The sequence below is a fragment of the Cebus imitator genome, unplaced genomic scaffold (genome assembly GCF_001604975.1).
Source record: "Cebus imitator isolate Cc_AM_T3 unplaced genomic scaffold, Cebus_imitator-1.0 Scaffold325, whole genome shotgun sequence".
Classification (NCBI taxonomy): domain Eukaryota; kingdom Metazoa; phylum Chordata; class Mammalia; order Primates; family Cebidae; genus Cebus; species Cebus imitator.
Window position 1 is genome coordinate 2294077 of NW_016107640.1, and position 22509 is coordinate 2316585.

A 22509-nucleotide genomic window follows, 5' to 3' on the forward strand; every position below is an offset into this window, starting at 1 on the left:
GCTTCACTCTTGTTTCCCAGGCTAAAGTGCAATGGCACAGTCTTGGCTCACCACAACCTGTGCCTCCTGGGTTCAAGTGATTCTCTTGCCTCAACCTCCTGAGTAACTGGGATTATAGGAACCCACACTGATGCCTGGCTAATTTTGTATTTTAATAGAGACAGGGTTTCCTCCATGTTGGTCAGGCTGGTCTTGGACTCCTGACCTCAGGTGATCCACCTGCATTGGCCTCCCAGTGTGCTGGGATTACTGGCGTGAGCCACCACGCCCAGCCTATAACTGTACTGAGTTGTGTAGGTTTCTCCTGTTCTCTGCCTCTGCTTTATTTTGTACTTTCTAAGTTTTAATTAAAAGTTAATTACTCTTGTGATAATCATGTGGTTTTTGTCTTTGGTTCTGTTTATGTGATGCATTACGTTTATAGATTTGCGGATGTTGAACCAGCCTTGCATCCCTGGGATGAATCCAACTTGATCATGATGGATAAGTTTTTTGATGTGCTGTTGAATTCAGTTTGCCAGTATTTTATTGAAGATTTTGACATCAGTGTTTATCGTGGATATTGGCCTGAAATTTTCTTTTTTAGTTGCATCTCTGCCAGATTTTGGTATCAGGATGATGTTGGTCTCATAAAATGAGTTAGGGAGGAGTCCTTCTTTTTATATTGTTTGGAATAGTTTCAGAAGGAGTGGTACCAGTTCTTCTTTTACCTCTGGTAGCATTTGGCTGTGAACCTGTCTGCTCCTGGACTTTTTTTGCTTGGTAGGCTATTAATTGCTGCCACAACTTCAGACCTTGTCATTGGTCTATTCAGGAATTCAGCTTTTTACTGGTTTAGTCTTGGGAGGGTGTAAGTGTCCAGGAGTTTATCCATTTCTTCTAGATTTACTGGTTTATTTGCATGGAGGTGTTTGTAGCTCATTATCTTGTCATTAGAGACATGCATATTAAAACCACATTGAGATACCGCCTCATACCAGTTAGAATGGCGATCATTTAAAAATCTGGTGACAACAGATGCTGGAGAGGCTGTGAGGAAACAGGAATGCCTTTACACTGTTGATGAGAGTGTAAATTAGTTCAACCATTGTGGAAGACAGTGTGACGATTCCTTAAGGATCTAGAAATAGAAATACCATTTGACCTAGCAACCCCATTACTGGGTATATACCCAAAGGATTATAAATCATTCTATTATAAAGACATCTGCACACGTATGTTCATTGTGGCACTGTTCACAATAGCAAAGACTTGGAACCAACCCAAAAGCCCATCAATGATAGATTGGGTAAAGAAAATGTGGCACATATACACCATGGAATACTCTGCAGCCATAAAAAAGGATGAGTTCATGTCCTTGGCAGGGACATGGATGAAACTGGAAACCATCTTTCTCGGCAAACTGATACAAGAACAAAAAACTAAACACCACCTGTTCTCACTCATAAGTGGGTATTGAACAATGAGAACACATGGACACTGGGATGGAAACATCTCACACGAGGGTGTGAGGGCTGGGGAGGAATAGCTTTAGAAATACCTAATGTAGATGATGGGGTGATGGATGCAGCAAACCACCACTGTGGCACGTGTATACCTATGTAACCTGCACAATCTGCACATGTACCCCAGAGCTTAAAGTATAATAAATAATTTTTTTAAAGTTAATTACTCTTTTAGTTAAGAAAAATGCCAAAAATAGACAAAATTAGAGTGCATAATTAAATGAATCTCCATATTCCTATAATGTAGGTTAAAGATTTTATCACACTTGCTTTGTCTACACAATTTTTCTTTTCTCTTTCCCCCTGAAATTTTTTACTTTTGAGACGGGATCTTGCTCTGTTGCCCAGGCTGGAGTGCAGTGACATCATTTTGGCTTACTGTAACCTCCACCTTCCGAGTTCAAGCAACTCTCCTGCTGCAGCCTCCCAAGTTGGTGGGAATACAGGCATGTGCCACCACACCCAGCTAATTTTTTTGTGTGTATTATTTCTAGAGATGGAGTTTCACCACATTGGCCAGGCTGATCTTGAACTCCTGACCTCAAGTGATCAGCCTGCCTTGGCCTCCCAAAGTGCTGGGATTACAGGTATAAGCCACTGTGCCTGGCCCCACTGAAATATTTTAAAGCAAATCTAGCTATGGTGTTGTTTCAATTCTGTATGCGTTTCTAAAAATGACTTCCTTGCATATTTGCTATTATCAAATTGATAAAATAATATTCCTCAAAATCGTGCAATGAGCATTTCATATTTCATGCAGTTGTGTAAAAAATGTTGAGGTTTTTTGCGTTTTTAATTTGCTTGAATCTATATCCAAATAAGGTTTACACATTGTTTTTATTGTCTATCAAGAGATTTTAATCTAAAGTGATACCATATATATACTCTCATTATGCTGCTGACTTGTTTTAGAGCAAGTTTTTTTTATAATTTTTTTTATTATAAGTTCTGGGATACATGTGCAGAACATGCAGGTTTGTTACATAGGTATACATGTGTCATGGTGATTTGCTGTACCCATCAACCCGTAGCTGCATTAGGTATTTCTCCTAATGCTCTTGCTCCCCTAGCCCCCCACCTCCCAATAGGCTCCAGTGTGTGATGCTCCCCTCCCTGTGTCCTTGTGTTCTCATTATTCATCTCCCACTTATTAGTGATAACATGCAGGGTTTGATTTTCTGTTCCTGTGTTAATTTGCTGAGAATGATGGTTTCCATCTTCATCCATGTCCCTGCAAAGGACATGAACTCATCCTTTTTTATGGCTGCATGATATTCCATGGTGTATATGTGCCACATTTTCTTTATCCAGTCTATCATTGATGAGCATTTGAGTTGGTTCCAGGTCTTTGCTATTGTCAACAGTGCAGCAATAAACATACGTGTGCATGTGTCTTTGTGGTAGAAAAGTTTATAATCCTTTGGGTATATACCCAGTAATGGGATTGCTGGCTGGGTCAAATCGTATTTCTGGTTCTGGATCCTTGAGGAATTGCCACATTGTCATCCACAATGGTTGAACTAATTTACACTCCCACCAGCAGTGTAAAAGCATTCCTTTTTCTCCATGTTCTCTCCTGCATCCATTGTTTCCTGACTTTTTAATGATTGCCTTTCTAACTCGCATGAGATCGTATCTCAATATGGTTTTGATTTGCGTTATTTCTCTTATGACCAGTGATGATGATCTTTTTTTTATATGTTTGTTGGCTGCATGAATGTCCTCTTTTGAGAGGTGTCTGTTCATATCCTTCACCTACTTTTTGACTGGGTTGTTTTTTTCTTGTGAATTTCTTTAAGTTCCTTATAGATTCTGGATATTAACCCTTTGTCAGATAGATAGATTGCAAAAATTTTCTCCCATTCTGTAGGTTGCCTGTTCACTCTGATGATAGTTTATTTTGCTGTGCAGAAGCTCTTTAGTTTAATTAGATCCCGACATTTGTCAGTTTTGGCTTTTGTTGTTTTAGTCATGAAGTCTTTGCCCTTGCCTATATCCTGAATGGTATTGCATAGGTTTTCTTCTAGGGTTTTTAGGGTTTTATGTCTTACATTTAAGTCTTTAATCCATCTTGAGTTAATTTTTGTATAAGATGTAAGGAAGGGGTTCAGTTTCAGTTTTCTGCATATGGCTAGCCAGTTTAACAAATACCATTTGTTCAATAGGGAATCCTTTCCCATTGCTTAATTTTTGTCAGGTTTGTCAAAGATCAGATAGTTGTAGATGTGTGGCATTATTTCTGAGGCCTCTGTTCTTTTCCATTGGTCTATATATCTGTTTTGGTACCAGTACCATGCTGTTTTTGTACTGTAGCCTGATAGTATAGTTTGAAGTCAGATAGTATGATGCTTTCAGCCTTGTTCATTTTGCTTAGGATTATCTTGGCTATACAGGCTCTTTTTTGGTTCCATATGAAATTTAAAGTGGTTTTTGTTTCTAATTCTATGAAGAAAGTCAACGGTAGCTTGATGGGGGTAGCATTGAATCTATAAATAACTTTGGGCTGTATGACCATTTTCATGATATTGATTCTTCCTATCCATGAGCATGGAATGATTTTCCATTTTTTGTCCTCTCTTATTTCATTGAGCAGAGGTTTGTAGTTCTCCTTGAAGAGGTCCTTGGCATCCCTTGTTAGTTGTATTCCTAGGCAATTTATTCTCTGTAGCAATTGTGAATGGGCATTTACTCATGATTTTTCTCTCTGTTTGTCTGTTATTGATGTATAAGAATGTTTGTGATTTTTGCACATTGATTTTGTATCCTGAGACTTTGCTGAAGTTGCTTATCAGCTTAAGGGGATTTTGGGCTGAGACAATGGGGTTTTCTAAATATACAATCATGTCATCTTCAAACAGAGACAATTTGACTTCCTCTTTTCATATTTGATACCCTTTATTTCTTTCTCTTGCCTGATTGCCCTGGCCAGAACTTCCAATACTGTATTGAATAGGAGTGGTGAGAGAGGGCATCCTTGTCTTTTGCCGGTTTTCAAGGGGAGTGCTTCCAGCTTTTGCCTGTTCAGTATAACATTGGCTGTGGGTTTGTCATAAATAGCTCTCATTATTTTGAGACACATTCCATCATTATCTAGTTTATTGAGAGTTTTTAGCATGAAGGGGTGTTAAATTTTATCCACGGCCTTTCCTGTACCTTTTGAGATATCATGTGGTTTTTCTCTTTGGTTCTGTTTATGTGATGGATTACATTTATTGATTTGCATACCTTGAACCAGCCTTGCATCCTAGGGATGAAGCCGACTTGATCTTGTTGGATAAGCTTTTTGATGTGCTGCTAGATTCGGTTTGCCAGTATTTTACTGAGGAATTTTGTATCGATGTTCATCAGAATTTGGCCTGAAATTTTCTTTTTTTTGATGTTTCTCTGCCAGATTTTGGTATCAGGATGATGCTGGCCTCTGAAAATGAGTTAAGGAGGATTCCCTCTTTTTCTATCGTTTGGAATAGTTTCAGAAGGAATGGTACCAGCTCCTCTTTGTACCTCTGGTAGAATTCAGCTGTGAATCCATGTGGTCCTGGGCTTTTTTTTGGTTGGTAGACTGTTAATTACTGCCTCAATTTCAGAACTTGTTATTGGTCTATTCAGAGATTCAGCTTCTTCCTGGTTTAGTCTTGGGTGGTTGTATGTGTCCAGGAGTTTATCTGTTTCTTCTAGATTTTCTAGTTTATTTGCTTGGATGTGTTTATAGTATTTTCTGATGGTAGTTTGTATTTCTGTGGGATCAGCGGTGATATCCCCTTTATCATTTTTTGTTGTGTCTATTTGATTCTTTTCTTTTTTATTAGTCTGGCTGGCAGTCTGTTTTGTTAATCTTCTCATAAAACCACCTCCTGGATTTATTGATATTTTGAAGAGTTCTTCATGTCTATTCTCTTCAGTTCTAGAGCAAGTTTTTTTTAAAGGAGTTTCTCTGACTACTTACTTGTGATATTATTTAAACTTTTGCTTGTCTGTTATATTTCCTGTAAAGCAGAAGTTAGCTCTAGACACTTGAGATTGGGGTTCAACATTCTAGGTGATGTTGTGTACTTCATATGTATCATACCAGAAAAAAAAAAAACTTGGTTATCTCACTTTTAGCCATACTAAGATTTGGAAGATTCAGTTGGTGATGTCATTATAGTTTGATAGCTTTTAGTCACAGCATTTTCCAGGGTTTATCTGGGCTTATCTCATGGCTTCTTCCATTGAATGTTGTTGATCTTAAACCAATTATTTCATTAGTGATTGAAAAATGATGATTTTCCAATTTTATCACTTCCCATTTATTTATTAGCTGGGAAGCATCTGTGAAGAAAAGCATTTATCTACTGGAGCTATTGGATTACTTTGAAAAACAGTTTTTTTTGGAAAGGGGTTAAGTGCTTAGTTCTTTCCTTTTAGTTGACAGTTTCAGAATAAGGAGTCTGTGCCCTGGTTATTTCCAGCTTCTACTGTTGAATTTGTTGTTGTTATTTCAATTTCTTTGTCTTTTAAGTATCAGTATGAACACATTTTAAGAAAACTCTTTAATGAATAGTAATATACATACAGAGAAGTACTCATATAACTCATGGATTTTATGTACGTAGCATATTTTGAGCCGTTGTGGTGATTTTTTAAAATGCTTACATAGTCCTATATTAGGCTAGTAAGGACCAATTCAGGTAGGTCCTGAGTCCTTTTGACATAATCTCGTTATTGTAATAGTTTACTTCATTTTAGTCACAACATTTTCCAGGGCTTATCTGGGCTTATCTTGTAGAAATCCTTTGCAAGAATGGAATTATCTGTTCAAAGGGTTTTTTTTTTTTTTTTTTTTTTAAATACTTTAAGTTCTGGGATACATGTGCAGAACGTGCAGGTTTGTTACATAGGTATACATGTGCCATGGTGGTTTGCTGCACCCATCAGCCTGTCATTTGCATTAGGTATTTCTCCTAATTGCTACCCTTCCCCTATCCCTCACCCACAGACAGGCCCAGTGTGTGGTGTTCCCCTCCCGGTGTCCATGTGTTCTTCATGTGAAATTCCTACAAAATCTCTTTACCCTACCGCTTCTCCTTCCTCCACAACTTCAGTTTTTTTAATGCTATTGTCATTACAGGAAAAGCAGGATGAATGTTTATTATTTCCTTTTCATTGCCACTTTCCCAAATAAGGAGTGAGTGTCTGAGTTACTCCAGGCACATCCCATGAGGCCGGCTTGCACTTTGTATGCCCAGGACCCCACTTCCTTCCCTTCTCTCCTTCCATTCTTCTTCTGCTTTTCTTTTCTTTTCTTTTCTTTCCTTTCTTTTTTATGTACACTATTGGTATTTTTGTGAACTCATAGTTTGTAAAATGGTAAATGTGTTTTAACAAATTTTATTTAGTTATATTCTTTGATGCTCAAACCGTCCCCTCTTTGACCAGTAGGTATCCTTTCATGTTGTCTTTTGTGTACCTTTGACAAAACCTTATTAGTCCTTGATAGCTATCTAGCTTTTGGCAGAAAAATTATATAAAACTCCTCCTGAAAGTCTTTCTTGCCTTTTCCTCCCAACTTCTATGCATAACAAGAGGTGGTGGCAGCTTTTAAAAAGTATTTTCTTAACTCCATAAAAACATGCTAATTTAAATATCCTCTTTTCCTTTGAATAATAGGATACCGCCCACCACCATTTTCAGAAAAGTTCTTTCTAGTAGTAATTGAAAAGGACAGCAATAATAACTCTATTCTCCATATGTGGCATCTTCATCTTAAATCTGTACAAGCCTGTTTAGGTAAGTAGCTTTAGTTTTATACAGAGATGATGCATAATAAATTCCTTTTATGGAATATGCTTTACTTTGGTTAATACTATAAAATGAAGTTCTAATAAACTGTAAATTGAGTTGCTGAATTGAAAGGTCTCTGCTAAACCTTTAATTACAAGGTCAGAAATCATTAATGAAACCGGTTAATCCTAAAAACCAGTCTATAAGCACATCAGAAATATTGAAAAAAATAAAAGCTTGGTTTATTGTTTTCAGTGAATATTTATTGAGTGGATATTATGACTGTTCTAGATGCTCATAGAACTAATATTGTACTTTTTTATTAATACACATTCCCATCCAATACAGTGTACATTGTCAGCTTTATCATCATTAAGAGAAGCAGATTTGCTGTTTGATAAAGTATGATTGAGTGCCTGAGGCTTATAAGTAGAACTGTTTTTGTAGAACATTAAGAAATACAGGCTAGGCATGGTGGCTCGTGCCTGTAATCCCAGTGCTTTGGGAGGCTAAGGCAGGACGATTGCTTGAGCCCAGCAATTCAAGATTAGCCTGGGCAGTATAGTGAGACTTCATCTCTACAAAAAAAAAAAATTTAGTCAGGTGTGGTGGTGCGTGCCTGTACTTAGGAGGCTGAGATGGGAGGATTGCTTGAGCCCTGGAGGCAGAGGCTGCAATGAGTCAAGACTGCGCCACTGCACTCTAGCCTGGGTGATAAAGTGAGACCCTGTCTCAAAAAAAAGAAAAAAAAAAAAGAAATGCAATTGTGATTAAAAATTATTTCAACCATTCTTTTGCCGTACACATTTAGATTAATCTCTAAACCAGTTGAGAAATCTGTACTATGAAGCAAAGAAATGATCATAGATTTTTTTTTTTAAAACAAACTTTTACATTTTGAGAGATAATTGTTAAATTGAAGAACTGCATGGATAGCCATATCACATTGAATCTGCTTTGAGATGTAAGAAGATTGTATTATTTATTGTAATTATATTATTTAATTGATTTTATACAACTTTCTGTACAACATTTAATACTGTGAAAGAATAATATGTTAATATGTACTTTTGTTGACATGTATTATACATTATCACATAACTTTGTAAGTAGCAGTTCTATGTGGGCCGTAAATTGCCGTTAGAAAAGCCAAATTATTTGACAGAAACTTTACCTTCACCTAGTTGAGCCTAATCTTTTTGAGGCACCAGGACTTTAAAAATTCTTTCAAAGCCTTTGGAGTTAATTCTTTGCATTATATGTTTTTTGACAGAAATGCAAGAGAAGGGATCTAAAACTAGTTCATCAGGAAGAGATTCACCCAGCAGAGAATATAGTAATTTGTAGAACTGGGCACAGAGATGGGAATGGCTCTGAAGAGATTTATATAGGTAGTAACAGATCCTTGTGGGAGGACAGGAACTATGTGATACTGTTTGTCCCCACTGCTTATGAGGCGAGTGTCTCACTAAAGCCATGGCTACAGTAGAGTTGCTTGCCAACGCTGTTTGTGACAGCAGTATGTCATGGACAGTGATACTACATTGCTTCAAAATAGCCAGAAAAGAAGATTTGAAATGTTCAAATATAGAGGCAAAGAATTTACTCTTTTTCAGCTGTGATAGAAAGCATCCATCTTTTGTTCTAATGTTTGCTGCAGATTTAACAATGTGTGTTGCCATCCACATTTAATGCTTGAATTTACCACAGTATTGAATATCCTGTTAAAGGATAAATGATTGGTTTAAATTTTGTTAGAGAAGGAAACATGTGGAGTGCCTTCTGGGTGCCAGGCGCTGAGATGGGTGCTTCATATATGTGAGATAGATATTATTTCACTTATTAATGGAGCAAGGTTAAGTTACTTGACCAAGTCCCTTTATATAGTTTGTCACAGAACCAAGTTTCAAAATCAGGCCTTGCTGACTCTAAAGTCTGCTTTTTGTTTTTTTTGAGATGGAGTTTCACTCTTGTTGCCCAGGCTGGAGTGCAGTGGCTTGATCTCAGCTCACCGCAACCTCTGCCTCCCGAGTTCAGGCAATTCTCCTGCCTCAGCCTCCCAGGTAGCTGGGATTATAGGCATGTGCCACCATGCTGGCCTAATTTTGTATTTTTAGGAGAGGCAAGATTTCTCCATGTTGGTCAGGCTGGTCTTGAACTCCCAACCTCAGGCGATCCTCCCGCCTCAGCCTCCCAAAGTGCTGGGAATACAGGAGTGAACCAACAGACCTGGACAAGTCTTTGCTTTTCTTCTGTTCTTATTTTCTTTCTTAGCATGAGATATATGACAGAAAATTGCATGATTTACAGGAAGAGAGATGATGTAGTTTAACCTTATTTTGCTGGTGAGAAAGTAGCCAGAGGTGGTGAAGTACCTGGCCTAAGGAAACACATCTCATTACTGATAGAGTCAGGAGTGGGACTCCTGTCTTTTGCCTACTGATTCAAGTTTGTAGTCTTACTACATTTTACAAAAAAATGTTTTCATATTTCTTACTTAGTGGCCTGTCATTATAAGATAGATTGACATGTTTAACAGAAACAAAAGAGGATTGATTATTATTTATTGGATATTCTGGTGCTCCTTGAGATGTATAAGGCAATAACACATCATTCCCTGCCTTTAATGAATTTATGGTCCAATGGGGAGAGACAGACACACAAATAAATAAATAAATGTATGTATGTATGTAGAGTATCTTTTATATGTCACAAAAGAACAGATAACTGACTCCAGTGAGATTTACACTCACTGGAAATTCTTTGGAAGATCAAGTCAATATGGCTTACAAAGCCAGTCAACTAATACTATTTTAAATTTTCTTAGAACTTTTACTTTGTGTCTTTATTCTTGAAATCATTCTCTGGTTTGAGTACTTGATAGGAGGTTTCTAGTCTAGTGTCTTCTTTGCCCCTAGCTAATTATATGGCCTCAGGAAAACCACTAAGCTCTCTTAAGTTTAAATTTCTTAACCTAAAAGTAAGGCAGTACATTGTTATTTCTTAAAGTTTGGTTCATGATCCATCTGTTTGAAACACCTGTGCTGCTTTACCAGGATCTACCCCAAATCATCTAAATCAGTTTATCTGTGGTTAGGCCTGGGAATTTGCACGTTAAGATTCCTCAGACTTTTAATGTGTTTTAAATCGTGACTACACTGGACTTTATACGGATTTTTTTTAGCTTTTACATGTTGTAATTCTTCCCTGACAGTCTCCCATGATGGAGTTGTTACTAAGAAAGAGTAAAATATTGTAAAAAAAAAAAAAAAAAATTTAAGCTTATTAGGGTACCTAAGCAAAAGTTTGAAAATTGACCTTGTCTCCAAATTATTTTTTTAAAAATTTTTATTGCTGCATAATAATTATACATACTTCTGGGGTACATGTGATATTTTGATACATGCATAGAATATGTAATGATCAAATCAGGGTATTTAGGATATTCATTACCTTGAAATATATTGTTTCTTTGGGTTGGGAACAGTTCATATCTTCTCTTGTAGTTATTTTGAAATATATAATGTATTGTTGTTAACTGTAGTCATTCTGTGCTATCAAACACTAGAACTTATTTCTTCTGTCTAACTTTATGTTTGTACCTGTTAAACAGCCTCTTTACCTGCCCCACAACCCTTCCCATTCTCCGGTATCTATTATTTTATTCTCTACCTCCATGAGATCCACTTTCTTAGCTCCCACATATGAGTGAGAGAACATGTGATATTTGTATTTCTGTACCTGGCTTATTTCACTTAACATAATGACCTTCAGTTTCTAACTGTGTTGCTGCAAATGACAGGATTTTATTCTTATTTATGGCTGAAGAATATTCCATTGTGTATGTATACCACATTTTCTTTATCCATTTATTTGTTGATGGATATTAGGTTGATTTTATATCTTGGCTGTTGTGAATAGTGTTACAATAAATGTGGGGGTGCAGTTATCCCTTTGATAGAATGATTTTGTTTCCTTTGTATAAATACCTGGTAGTGAGATTGCTGAGTCATATGGTCATTCTGTTTAAAAAAACAGTTCTCTTTTCTCTGTATCTTCATCTGCAAAATATTTTGTTTTTCAGATGGAGTTTCACTCTTGTTGCCCAGGCTGGAGTGCAATGGTGTGATCTCAGCTTACCACAGCCTTTGCTTCCTGGGTTCAAGTGATTCTCCTGCCTCAGCCTCCTGAGTAGCTGGGATTACAGGCGTGTGCCACCATGCCTGGCTAATTTTGTATTTTTTAGCAGAGATGGGGTTTCTCCATGTTGATCAGGCTGGTCTTGAACTCCTGACCTCATGTGATCTGCCTGCCTCAGCCTCCCAAAGTGCTCGGATTACAGGCGTGAGCCACTGCACTCAGCTTATGTCCAAAATGGTTTTAAGAAGATATGTTTCTGAAATAATAACAAAGTAATATTGTAGCTCATATTTATAGTAATGATATAAATACATTTTGTAATTTTATAATTTATTTTTAAAGCTAAAGCTTCAGAAGGTGCTTCCTCTGAGAGTCTACTTTCAGTCCCTGGACAGAAGAATGTAGATTCTTCTCCAGAAACCTCTCCTAGTGTGAGCCCCATGCCACATTCTTCATCAATTGCCAATCTTCAAACTGCCAGTAAACTTATTCTGAGTTCTAGACTGGTGTATAGCCAACCCCTTGATCTCCCAGAATCAGTTGAAGTAATAAGAGCAACACCTTCAGCAGGTAATGTCACTTTAAGATTGAGCAGTGGTAGCTTAGAGTGTTAAAATGTATGAACTCTTTAGTGGATAAAATAGATGAGCTCTTCTGAAATATGTGCTATGTTGACATTAAAATAAAGATTTATGTTCTGTTAATATGTCTAGATGTTTAGAAATATGTCTTTATTAGAAATAATTTCCTGGCCGGATGTGGTGGCTCATGCCTATAATCCCAGCACTTTGGGAAGCTGAGGTGGGTGGATCACCTGAGGTCAGTAGTTCAAGACCACCCTGGCTAACATGGTGACACCCCATCTCTACGAAAATACAAAAGTTAGCTGGGAGTGTTGACGCATGCCTGTAATTTCAGCTATCTGGGAAGCTGAGGCAGGAAAGTTGCTTGAACCTGAGAGATAGAGGTTGCAGTGAGCTGAGATCACGCTGCTGCACCCAGCCTGGACGACAGAGTGAGACTCCTCCCAAAAAAAAAAAAAAAGGAAAAAAGTTTCCTGTGATAAATATAATCAGCTTGACAGAAAATAGTGTAAATATTTTAATGTGAGGTGTCTTGCCTACCATGTTAGTAAAATTTTGAAGAACAAATATGTTGATTTGTAAATCACTGAAGCTTTTTTTCTTAAATTTAAGACTTCTCATCCACATTGTGCTAATAGTGCCTCACTTTTGTTAAGAATGTTTGAAGAAGGGTTGGCAGATACTCTGAGGAAATATGTAGGATAGAAGACTACAGTTTGGCTGGCCTGGAATGATACTGACTTTAGCAAGGTGTTAAGATAATTTAGAGGGCAAGACTGACAGCTGCATTTAAAGTGATCTGCTACTTGAAGAATTTTAATTGGGGAGCTTCTAAAATAGTGTTTTTGGGAAACCAAAATTGAAGGTTCAGGCAGGGCTGTTATAATTACTGGGGAATGATAATCAGTATGGGTTTTTTCATATTCATCCCTAAGACAGGTTTGCATTCACAGTTGGAAGGATCATATTGAGAAGAGCTTTTGTGGCTGGTGCATATCTAGGCCAGTTTGTTAATCTTTGTTTGAAAGGTTTGGATTATGCTCACAAAAGTTTATTGGAATTCATAATAATAAATTATATTTTACAGAGGCCTTATAAAATGTCTTATATGATAATAATATTCTACGGGAAACAGTAACTGATCTCAATTGTTTAGATGGAGGAGGCTCAGATGATTAAGTAGGTTTTCCACTGTTAATGAAATTGTTGGTGGATTGAAACTTGAATCCAGATCTTCTGACCTCAGATCTTAATCTCTGTATCCCCTTGTCTTACAGTTGACAACAGATGTGCGTTGTTAGTCTTTGGCAGTCAGGAATAGATAAGAGGGCTCTAGTTCAGTGCTAAGAGGAGATGAATTAAACTTGGTAAAAGGGTGAGATCTATTGGTCTGTTTTGCTGCCTGAAAAAACATTTGATGTACCACATGGGGTCTGGATTATTTGAGGGAAGGGGAAGGTTAGGAGGATTTGAAAGGCAAATTGTAAAACTCAGTTAAGTATTCATGATGAAAATGATTAAATATATAGTTTGAAAGTCTATGGAGGCATTTTGTGGTGAAGGTAATATAAATTATAGAAACACATTTATTAAGGGTTGATTTGTTTCAGTGCTTTTGAGTTTTATTTTAGTTAAATGCTTGCCTCATGTAAACTTAATTACTCAAAAGCAAATTAAGTGATTATTATTGCATACCTTGATTTCACTGATGGGCCCTTTAAGACCTTTATAGGTATGTTGGCCAATGGACATTTAGTGTGGGATACTTGTTAAGAGGAAGCTGCTGAGTTATTCTGAAGAAGCTTATAGTGACTTCGAATTCATCACATTCTAGAATTTGATTATTACTGTGTTATTTTGTGGCTTTATTATTATTATAACTGTTTCCTTTTCTTTTTTAAGGCCATCTGAGTTCTTCTTCAATTTATCCAGTGTGCCTTGCACCTTATTTAGTGGTTACAACTTGTTCTGACAATAAAGTACGCTTCTGGAAATGTTGTATGGAAACCAACCCAGAATGTAATAAAAGTGAAGAGAAAGAAATTTATCATTGGAAGAGATGGCCTTTGATGAATGATGAAGGAGAAGATAATAGCAGTACAGTGAGCATTGTGGGAAGACCAGTTGCGGTTAGCTGTTCCTACACAGGTCGCCTTGCAGTGGCTTATAAGCAACCTATCCACCATAATGGTTTTGTTTCTAAAGAATTTTCTATGCATGTTTGTATATTTGAGTGTGAATCTACAGGAGGGTCAGAGTGGGTTTTGGAACAAACAATTCATCTTGATGATTTGGTTAAGGTTGGGAGTGTACTTGATTCAAGGGTCAGTGTCGACAGTAATCTGTTTGTATATAGCAAGTCAGATGCACTCTTGAGCAAGGATAGATATCTTATTCCGAATATCAAACATTTAGTACATTTGGACTGGGTATCAAAAGAAGATGGCTCCCACATTCTTACAGTGGGGGTCGGTGCTAATATCTTTATGTATGGAAGGCTTTCAGGAATTGTGACTGAGCAAACCAACAGTAAGGATGGAGTAGCTATCATTACTTTACCACTAGGTGGTAGTATCAAGCAAGGAGTTAGGTCAAGATGGGTTCTTCTCAGATCTATAGACTTGGTATCTTCTGTTGATGGTACTCCTTCACTACCTGTTTCTCTCTCTTGGGTAAGAGATGGGATATTGGTGGTAGGAATGGATTGTGAAATGCAAGTATATGCACAGTGGAAGCATGCTGTCAAATTTGGAGACACTGAAGCTGATAGTCCTAATGCAGAAGAGGCAGCAATGCAAGATCATTTGACCTTTAAATCTAATATGCTGGCAAGAAAAAGTATTGTTGAAGGAACAGCTATTTCTGATGATGTTTTTTGTTCACCAACTGTAATTCAAGATGGTGGCTTATTTGAGGCTGCACATGTACTTTCCCCTACTCTTCCACAATATCATCCAACTCAGCTGTTAGAATTGATGGATTTAGGGAAAGTTAGAAGGGCTAAAGCCATTCTCTCTCATTTAGTAAAATGTATTGCAGGTGAAGTAGCCATAGTTCGAGATGCTGATGCTGGAGAAGGAACTAAGCGACATCTTTCTCGAACTATTAGTGTAAGTGGCAGTACAGCAAAGGAAACAGTCACCTTAGGAAAAGATGGTACTCGAGATTATACTGAGATAGATTCTATCCCTCCACTGCCACTATATGCATTACTTGCTGCAGATCAAGATACATCCTACAGAATTTCAGAAGAAAGTACAAAGATACCACAGAGCTATGAAGATCAGACAGTAAGTCAACCAGAGGATCAGTATTCAGATCTGTTTCAAATGCAGGACATAACAACGGATGATATTGATTTAGAGCCCGAAAAGAGAGAAAGCAAATCAAAAGTAATAAATCTTTCTCAATACGGACCAGCTTACTTTGGCCAAGAACACGCAAGGGTTCTTTCAAGTCATCTTATGCACTCAAGTCTACCAGGCCTTACCCGTTTGGAGCAGATGTTCCTTGTAGCTTTGGCTGATACAGTGGCTACTACCAGTACTGAGCTTGATGAAAGCAGAGATAAGAGCTACTCAGGTAAATATTCTCACTAAAAATTTATGAAGTTCTACCTAATAGAAATATTTGTATTATCTGTATACCGACTCCTTTATTGAATTACCATCTTAACTTTCAGACTTTGCAGGGAAGCGACCTCCTTAATAAGCAATTACTATTACATAATATGCTCAGTTAGAAAAGACAGTTGAGGCAGATGTGAATGCATGGATTTGTGAGATCCATGTGTATTCTGTCATGAGTTTTTACACTGAAACCTTTGTGTCATCTTGGATTTATAATCTCTTGTTTTTTTGTGTGTGTTTGGGTTTTTTGTTTGTCTGTTTTTTTGAGACAGGGTCTTGCTCTGTTGCCCAGGCTGGAGTTCAGTGGTACAGTCACTGCTCACTGTAGCCTTAACCTTTCAGGCTCAAGTACTCTTCCCACCTCAGCCTCCTCAATTGCTGGGACCACAGGTGTGCACCACCATGGGGCCCAGCTAATTTCTTTTTATTTTTTTGTAGGGACTAGGTCTCCCTACATTGTCCAGCCTAGTCTCAAACTCCTAAGCTCAAGCAGTCTTCCTGCCTTGGCCTCCCACAGTGCTGGGATTATAGGCATGAGTCACTATGGATTGGCCAAGTCTCTTGTTTTTTAAAACAGATTGATTCCTATGATTTCTTTCTTTGGTAATAATGTTCCATTTGTTAATGCTACCATGGAATCATGAGGCTTATTGGGAGCTCATGGGCTCAACTCGTTGATCTTCCCATTTCTAGCCATAAACAACTTTTTACAATTACCTAATTTTCTCCAAAAGGTCTCTTCAGAGAGGTTTCCATACAGTTAATGTTATACATATTTTGCCCAATTCGTTCTGTAACTAGAAAATTTTTGGCTGCCTCCTGAAACTAGATTCCATTCTTTTATGCACATAGTTCAGGGTAATGATATTGATTGTAAATGATGGCATTGGCAAAATAAACTGAAAATTAACAATCAAAATTTCATTCAGTAAATATGTGGAGGAGTGAAAAATTGCTATATTTCAGGCAATTTATGTACTTTATCGTATCTATCAGTCTTCTAGCAGGTGGCTATTATTATGTTTAACTTTATAGATGAAGACACTGATCTTTAAGAAATTAAGGGACTCATCTGAGATTACATAGGCATTAAGGAGTATAAGTTGGGTTCATATGTGAATAAATTGTTGACTCCAAGCCTGTACTCTTTTAACTATTTCATAATTTCCAGATGTGTGGTAGAAAGCCAGCTGGAAAATACCTCTTCATATAAATTTAAATCCTTGTAGTATATCCCCCATAATTTTGTCTTCTGCAGGTTAAAATAAACAGAGACCTTCTAGGGTTTTGCCTGTGACTTATTTTCTGTAACTTTTAATTGGGAAAAAAAAATCTTAACCACTATGAGGTTGTATGCAATAGAGTGAGATTCTTCTCAGAACAACCTTAAGCTTGTGTTGTGTGTTTAATATATATTAGTTTTTACTGTGGGACATTAAAATAGGCATGCCATAATCTGTGAAAAATAGTTTGCACTTTCTAATACAAAACTGTAGCATTGGCTAAGCAATATACAAATAGTGTATCCTAGACACAGTGGACATTCATGAGGTAATAAGGCAGGAATGAATGTCTCCATTTCACAGGTGGGAAACTGAAGCTCAGAGATTAAATGAGTTACACATCTCAGTAAATGGATTATAGTCATTCTTGACTCTACTTTCTCTCATACCCCATGTCCAGTTCTTTGGCAAATGCTGTCGGTTCTATTAATATCCAGAATCCAGTAATCAATTCTCATTAATTTTGCAGTTACTACTCTGGTCCAAGTCCCTGTCATCTCCCAACTGCTTATTCTTGTTACCTCTGTCCGTTCTTTGCTTGGGAACTGGTGATTCTTTTAAAACCAAATCACATTAAATCTCCCCTCTGCTCAACATATACCAGTGCCTTCCTGCCTCATTTATAATAAAAATTAAGAACCTTACAGTGGCCAAAAGGCCCCACACGATCTGTGCTCATTTCTGCTCTACTAGAATGCTCTTATTTCCAGATTCATCCATGGCTCATTCCTTTACTTCCTCAGATTGCTGCTGGCATGTCATCTGATTGGAGAGTTCTTTCTTGGCCACACTGTGTAAAATAGAACTCTCTTACTCCAGCATTCCCTGTCTCTCAGTCCTGCATTATTTCCCTTCATAGCATTAATTTCTACATCCTATTTTTTTATTGTTTGTCTCTGCTTTCCAAAGTGTGATCTCCATGAGAGTAGGGACTTTGCCTTATCGACTGCTCAATTCCCAGTATCTGAAGAGTTCCTCACATGTAATAGATGCTTGATTTGTTGAATGAATAAATGGACAAATGGACAAATGAGCATGGTGGGTCACACCTGTAATGGCAGCACTTTGAGAGGCCAAGGTGGGATGTTTGCTTGAGGCCAGGACTTTTAGACCAGCTTGGGCAATGTAACCAGATCCCATGCCTATAGACAGATAGATGGGAATTAGGTTGGTGCAAAACTAATGGCAAAACCACAAATACTTTTGCAACAGCTTAATAGCTAGCTAGCTAAATAGATAGATGGATAGATAGGTGGGTGGATTGATATAGGTAATGGGAAACAGAGCTGGGTCTTGCCTTTTGGTAATTTTAAAACTTTTGCTTTTTTTCTGGAAAATATTATTTGATTCTTGAAGTGTCAGTTATTGGGCTAGGTGCTGTCAGTATTTTTGCTTTCTTTTTATCCAGCAGTGGCTATAGTTTTGGTTAAACTTGTCACACCTTCATATTTGGACTAAGTGGAATTAAATTTGTATAAATAAATTTGTAGAATCATGGTGAAGGTTCAACTTAACCCTGTAACACTAACTAGCCTGGGGATTCAAATTTCAAATCTTTCATAGTACTGTATTTCAGTTAATTTAACAAAGGTAGAAAATATTACCTGTTTAAATATATGAAAAATGATTTCACATCAGTTATGTAATCTCATCAGAATTCATGTTGAAAATAATATTAAAAGTTGTACGTAACTTACTATCGTTAATGTATTTTTTATTGAATTTCAAGACGTCTTTCATTTATTATGAGTAAATATAAATCTCGTTTTCTGTACTAATAGTTAATTGTATTTCCCCAAATCATTTTTCTTTTAAGAGTTTTAGTAGTCACATATGTGTTTTTGCAAAGATATGATTTTTTGTAAAGATGTTCAAATGTTCAGTAAGGAATACACTAAAAATACCTTATGTATTTTATATAATTTATGACTAAATTTAATGTTAATTTTATAACTTTTTATCTGTTTGTGGCATCTTGCATTCTTTTTTCCTTAAACATATTTCCTGTTTAAATTACAGGAAGAGATACATTAGATGAGTGTGGTTTGAGATACTTGTTAGCTATGCGCCTGCACACATGCCTTTTGACATCACTTCCTCCTTTATACCGAGTGCAGTTACTTCATCAAGGTAATTCACTCAATGAAGTTTGCACAACTTTTACTTAATATTGGAGTGGTGAGGTGTAGTCACGTTTGTGTGTAAACATTAGGTAAGTCATTACATGCATACCTATCACTGGCATTAAGATCTTTCTGTCACATAGTACCTACTTACCATTTTTCTGTGTATCCTTCAGCTTTATTCTGTGACTTTTGCTCATCTAAGTTTCTTAGAATTTATTTACTAAAGTAGTAGCTTGGGGAGTAAATGTGATATGCCTGAGATTGTAACCCGAGTGGCTGTCTGCAGAGTAGCCCTGAATATCTTGATGTCTTTTCTTTCAAAAATTATGTAAACTTTGCTCTATTATGTGTTTTTATATTTATTTTAATGTAAGCATTATGTTCTAGTTATTGGCAAGTAAAGATGATTCAGGAAGATCTGCCATATTGATAACAGTGGATTTGCATACTTCAGGCATACCCCTACACCTGATTTGAGACAATTTATATCAACCTTCTTATTATAGTTAAAAAATTGAAATTACAGAATTAAAAGTGACCTGCCCAGGATATAGGACTATTTATTAGAAGAGTTGGCATTCAAATCCCAGTCCAGTGCTCATTTCATTGGACTATATTTCTTTTGAAACCAGCATCTTGGAAACAGCCCTATAATATATGCCTAAGTATTATAGAACCTAGAAGACCAGGCTTGATAGTGTGTTATTCTTACCCATGGCACTTACCCTTTAACCTATGAATGTTCTTTGAAAACATAACTTTAAATAGCTACCTGATATTCTGTGCCTGAACTGTATTTCATCTACCCAATCCTTTATTTTTGAAGCAGATTTTGCTGAGGTTTTTTCTATTTGAATTATCACTATAATGAATAACCTTGGAACTTGGCATATAAATATTTACACTTCTGATTATTTCCTCATGCTAGTTTTCTAGCAGTGGAATTACTGAATCAAAAGTATCACCAAAATGCCCTTCAGAAATACCATGTTCATTTATATTCCCAGAACTTTGTATATACCTACTATGTACCCACAAAAATTTAAAAATTATAGAAAATATAAAAAAGAAGTTTGATGATGCCAAACCTCAACCCATTGCCAACATTTAGTAAGAACATTTTAAGCAATATATGCTGTTTGGATAGATTTTAAAAATGGTATCTCCATGTTCTCTTAAATTTCAGTTTTGGGTGATAGGTGATATTGAATTAATTAATGAGAATTTTGTACATTTCCTAGGGTGATCTAAAATACTTCAAATTTCTAAAGCTTTGTCAAATTCCATTTTTGCTTTGACTACAGTTAAAACATTGGTGATGAGAAGTGACTGGTGTTGTAGGTAATGGTCCTGAGAGCAGTTTTCAGGGAAAAGTTAAGTAGCCAGTATGTAGATGGAAAAGCTGAGATGAGCAGAGGTAAACTGCAGAGAATAGCCAGCCATTGGTAGGTAAATAAAAATAAGTTGGTACGTCTGTTCTTTTTCTTCCCTAATAACCTTTTCACCTCTGCAAGTTTTCAAATACATTCACTGCTCTTAGTCTTGCTTTCTGAACCTAATTCTTCTGATGTGTCTGTATGTATTTTTGTTTCTTCTTATACCAAAATGTTAATTAATTTAAGGATATAGAATGTAATATGTTTTGTATTGTCATTTTATATTATAAATTTTATATCAGCAAAATTGTGCATTTTGTATTGCTATATATTAGTTTCCAAAGCAGAATAGTGATTGATACAGTAGTTCTCTCTTACAGCAGACAGAGATTTAAATAACAAAAAAATTAGTCTGTCTTTCAGGTTATAAAAAACTAAATTGATTTTATTAATTTTTTCCTGTGTTTTCTCCTAATTTTATAGTGGCTGTCAAGACATGCTGCATTAATTTTGTGATAGGATTACAAACACAGTTGTTATAGGAGTGTTGGCAATGGGAAAGTTAAAAGAGTTAAGATTATTATTCAAAATGATCATAATAGTTTTTTCTTTTATACTTTCTAAAGGAATTATAGTGAAGCAATAATTACTAGAAAAGCTTTAAACTGTATACAAAATCTATATAGTAGTTGATAATGAAAAAAATCATGTGTAACAGTATTGATACGTAATAGCATTGAGAGGCCTGTGTTGCAATGTGACTTTCATTGACCTCAGACATTTCTTTGTTTCCAAAATGAGTTCATACAGATGGCTGCTTGCACTAGTCTGGCTTCTTGCCAAGGCTTCCCAGAGTTCTTCCTAGCATTCCCATTTTCAGTTACCATTCTGTGTGGTTCACATTTATTATGTTTCCTTTTTACCTGCTCTAAGTTGAGTATCAGTAAGAGTATTACCAGTGATTGAATGGTTGATAAATCCATTAGTACTTGGAATTCTGATAGCGTCAATAAAGACTTTGTTGCCTCTATAAACAGCCTAGATCTCTGTCATTTTTCTCCCAGGAAAAAACAAAAACAAAAAACAGCGTTCACCAAAAAGCATTAGTATTAGGCAGTTTAAAACTACTTTTAACTGAAGGCACTAAAGGCAGAGGAATGTACATTATGACTGTAGCTTATCCTTAATATTTTCTGGAACTCTGATGAAGTTTAGAGATTGCTTCGAAGTGTTTCTCCATGGCTAGAGAAAAGAATGGGGCAGTGGTACTAGAATCAACGTTCAGGCACGTGAGCTTTTGACTTACTGAAGCTTTTACCATACTTTCCTTCCCCTAGGCTCTTCTGGGGGACAACACACCTTGTGTCCTCTTGGGCAGGCCAGGTTTGCAGGTCCTGGTGACAGAGAAACCTGGAATCAGGCCTGGGCTCTGCACTCCTAGTTGTGTGAGCTTGGGCGGCTCTTACAACCTCTAGATAAATTTGGTGTGCCGTACATGTGAATAGCCTGATATTCAAATATTTTTCTTTCTTATGATTAAGATTTAGTGTCCCTATTTTTGTAGGGGAAACAAAAACAAATGTTTGCGGAAAAAGAGATTTGGACTTTGTGTATCATGTTATTGATCTTGTATTCAGAAACATAGTAAGAAGTCCTGAATGATGACAGGCTTCCTTTCATTCTTTCTGCTTTCTGCTTGAATATTCTTTTGAAAACGAATGCACATGTGATTGCATGAAAAACTGTTTTTGTTCTTATTTGATATAATTATGAAGATTATTTCATATTTCTAATTTAGGTGTCTCTACATGCCATTTTGCCTGGGCTTTTCATTCTGAGGCTGAAGAAGAACTGATTAATATGATTCCAGCAATTCAGAGAGGGGACCCCCAGTGGTCTGAATTAAGAGCTATGGGAATAGGGTGGTGGGTGAGGAACATTAACACACTTCGAAGATGCATCGAAAAGGTAACTTTTCTTCAGTGGATTTTGAGTTACATTAAAGAAACCCTTTTGCTGAAGAAAAAAGATACTATCTCCCAGAAAACCTGTAGTGGGAAATTTGACTATCTTGAGGTCTTGAGAATTTTTTTTTTTTTTTTTTTT

The 22509-nt window shown here is 36.6% G+C and overlaps 1 protein-coding gene across 4 annotated transcripts in view; it reads left to right on the forward strand.

Moving 5' to 3' along the window:
* DMXL2 (Dmx like 2) overlaps positions 1 to 22509 on the forward strand; it is a 180225-nt gene that overhangs the window by 108950 nt on the left and 48766 nt on the right. For all 4 annotated transcript variants that reach the window (XM_017504635.2, XM_017504636.2, XM_017504637.2 and 1 more), the window contains exons 16-20: positions 7152 to 7271; positions 11748 to 11975; positions 13892 to 15571; positions 18921 to 19031; positions 22202 to 22371. In XM_017504635.2, coding sequence (XP_017360124.1) covers positions 7152 to 7271; positions 11748 to 11975; positions 13892 to 15571; positions 18921 to 19031; positions 22202 to 22371 — 2309 coding nt within the window. The remainder of the gene's footprint in view (positions 1 to 7151; positions 7272 to 11747; positions 11976 to 13891; positions 15572 to 18920; positions 19032 to 22201; positions 22372 to 22509) is intronic.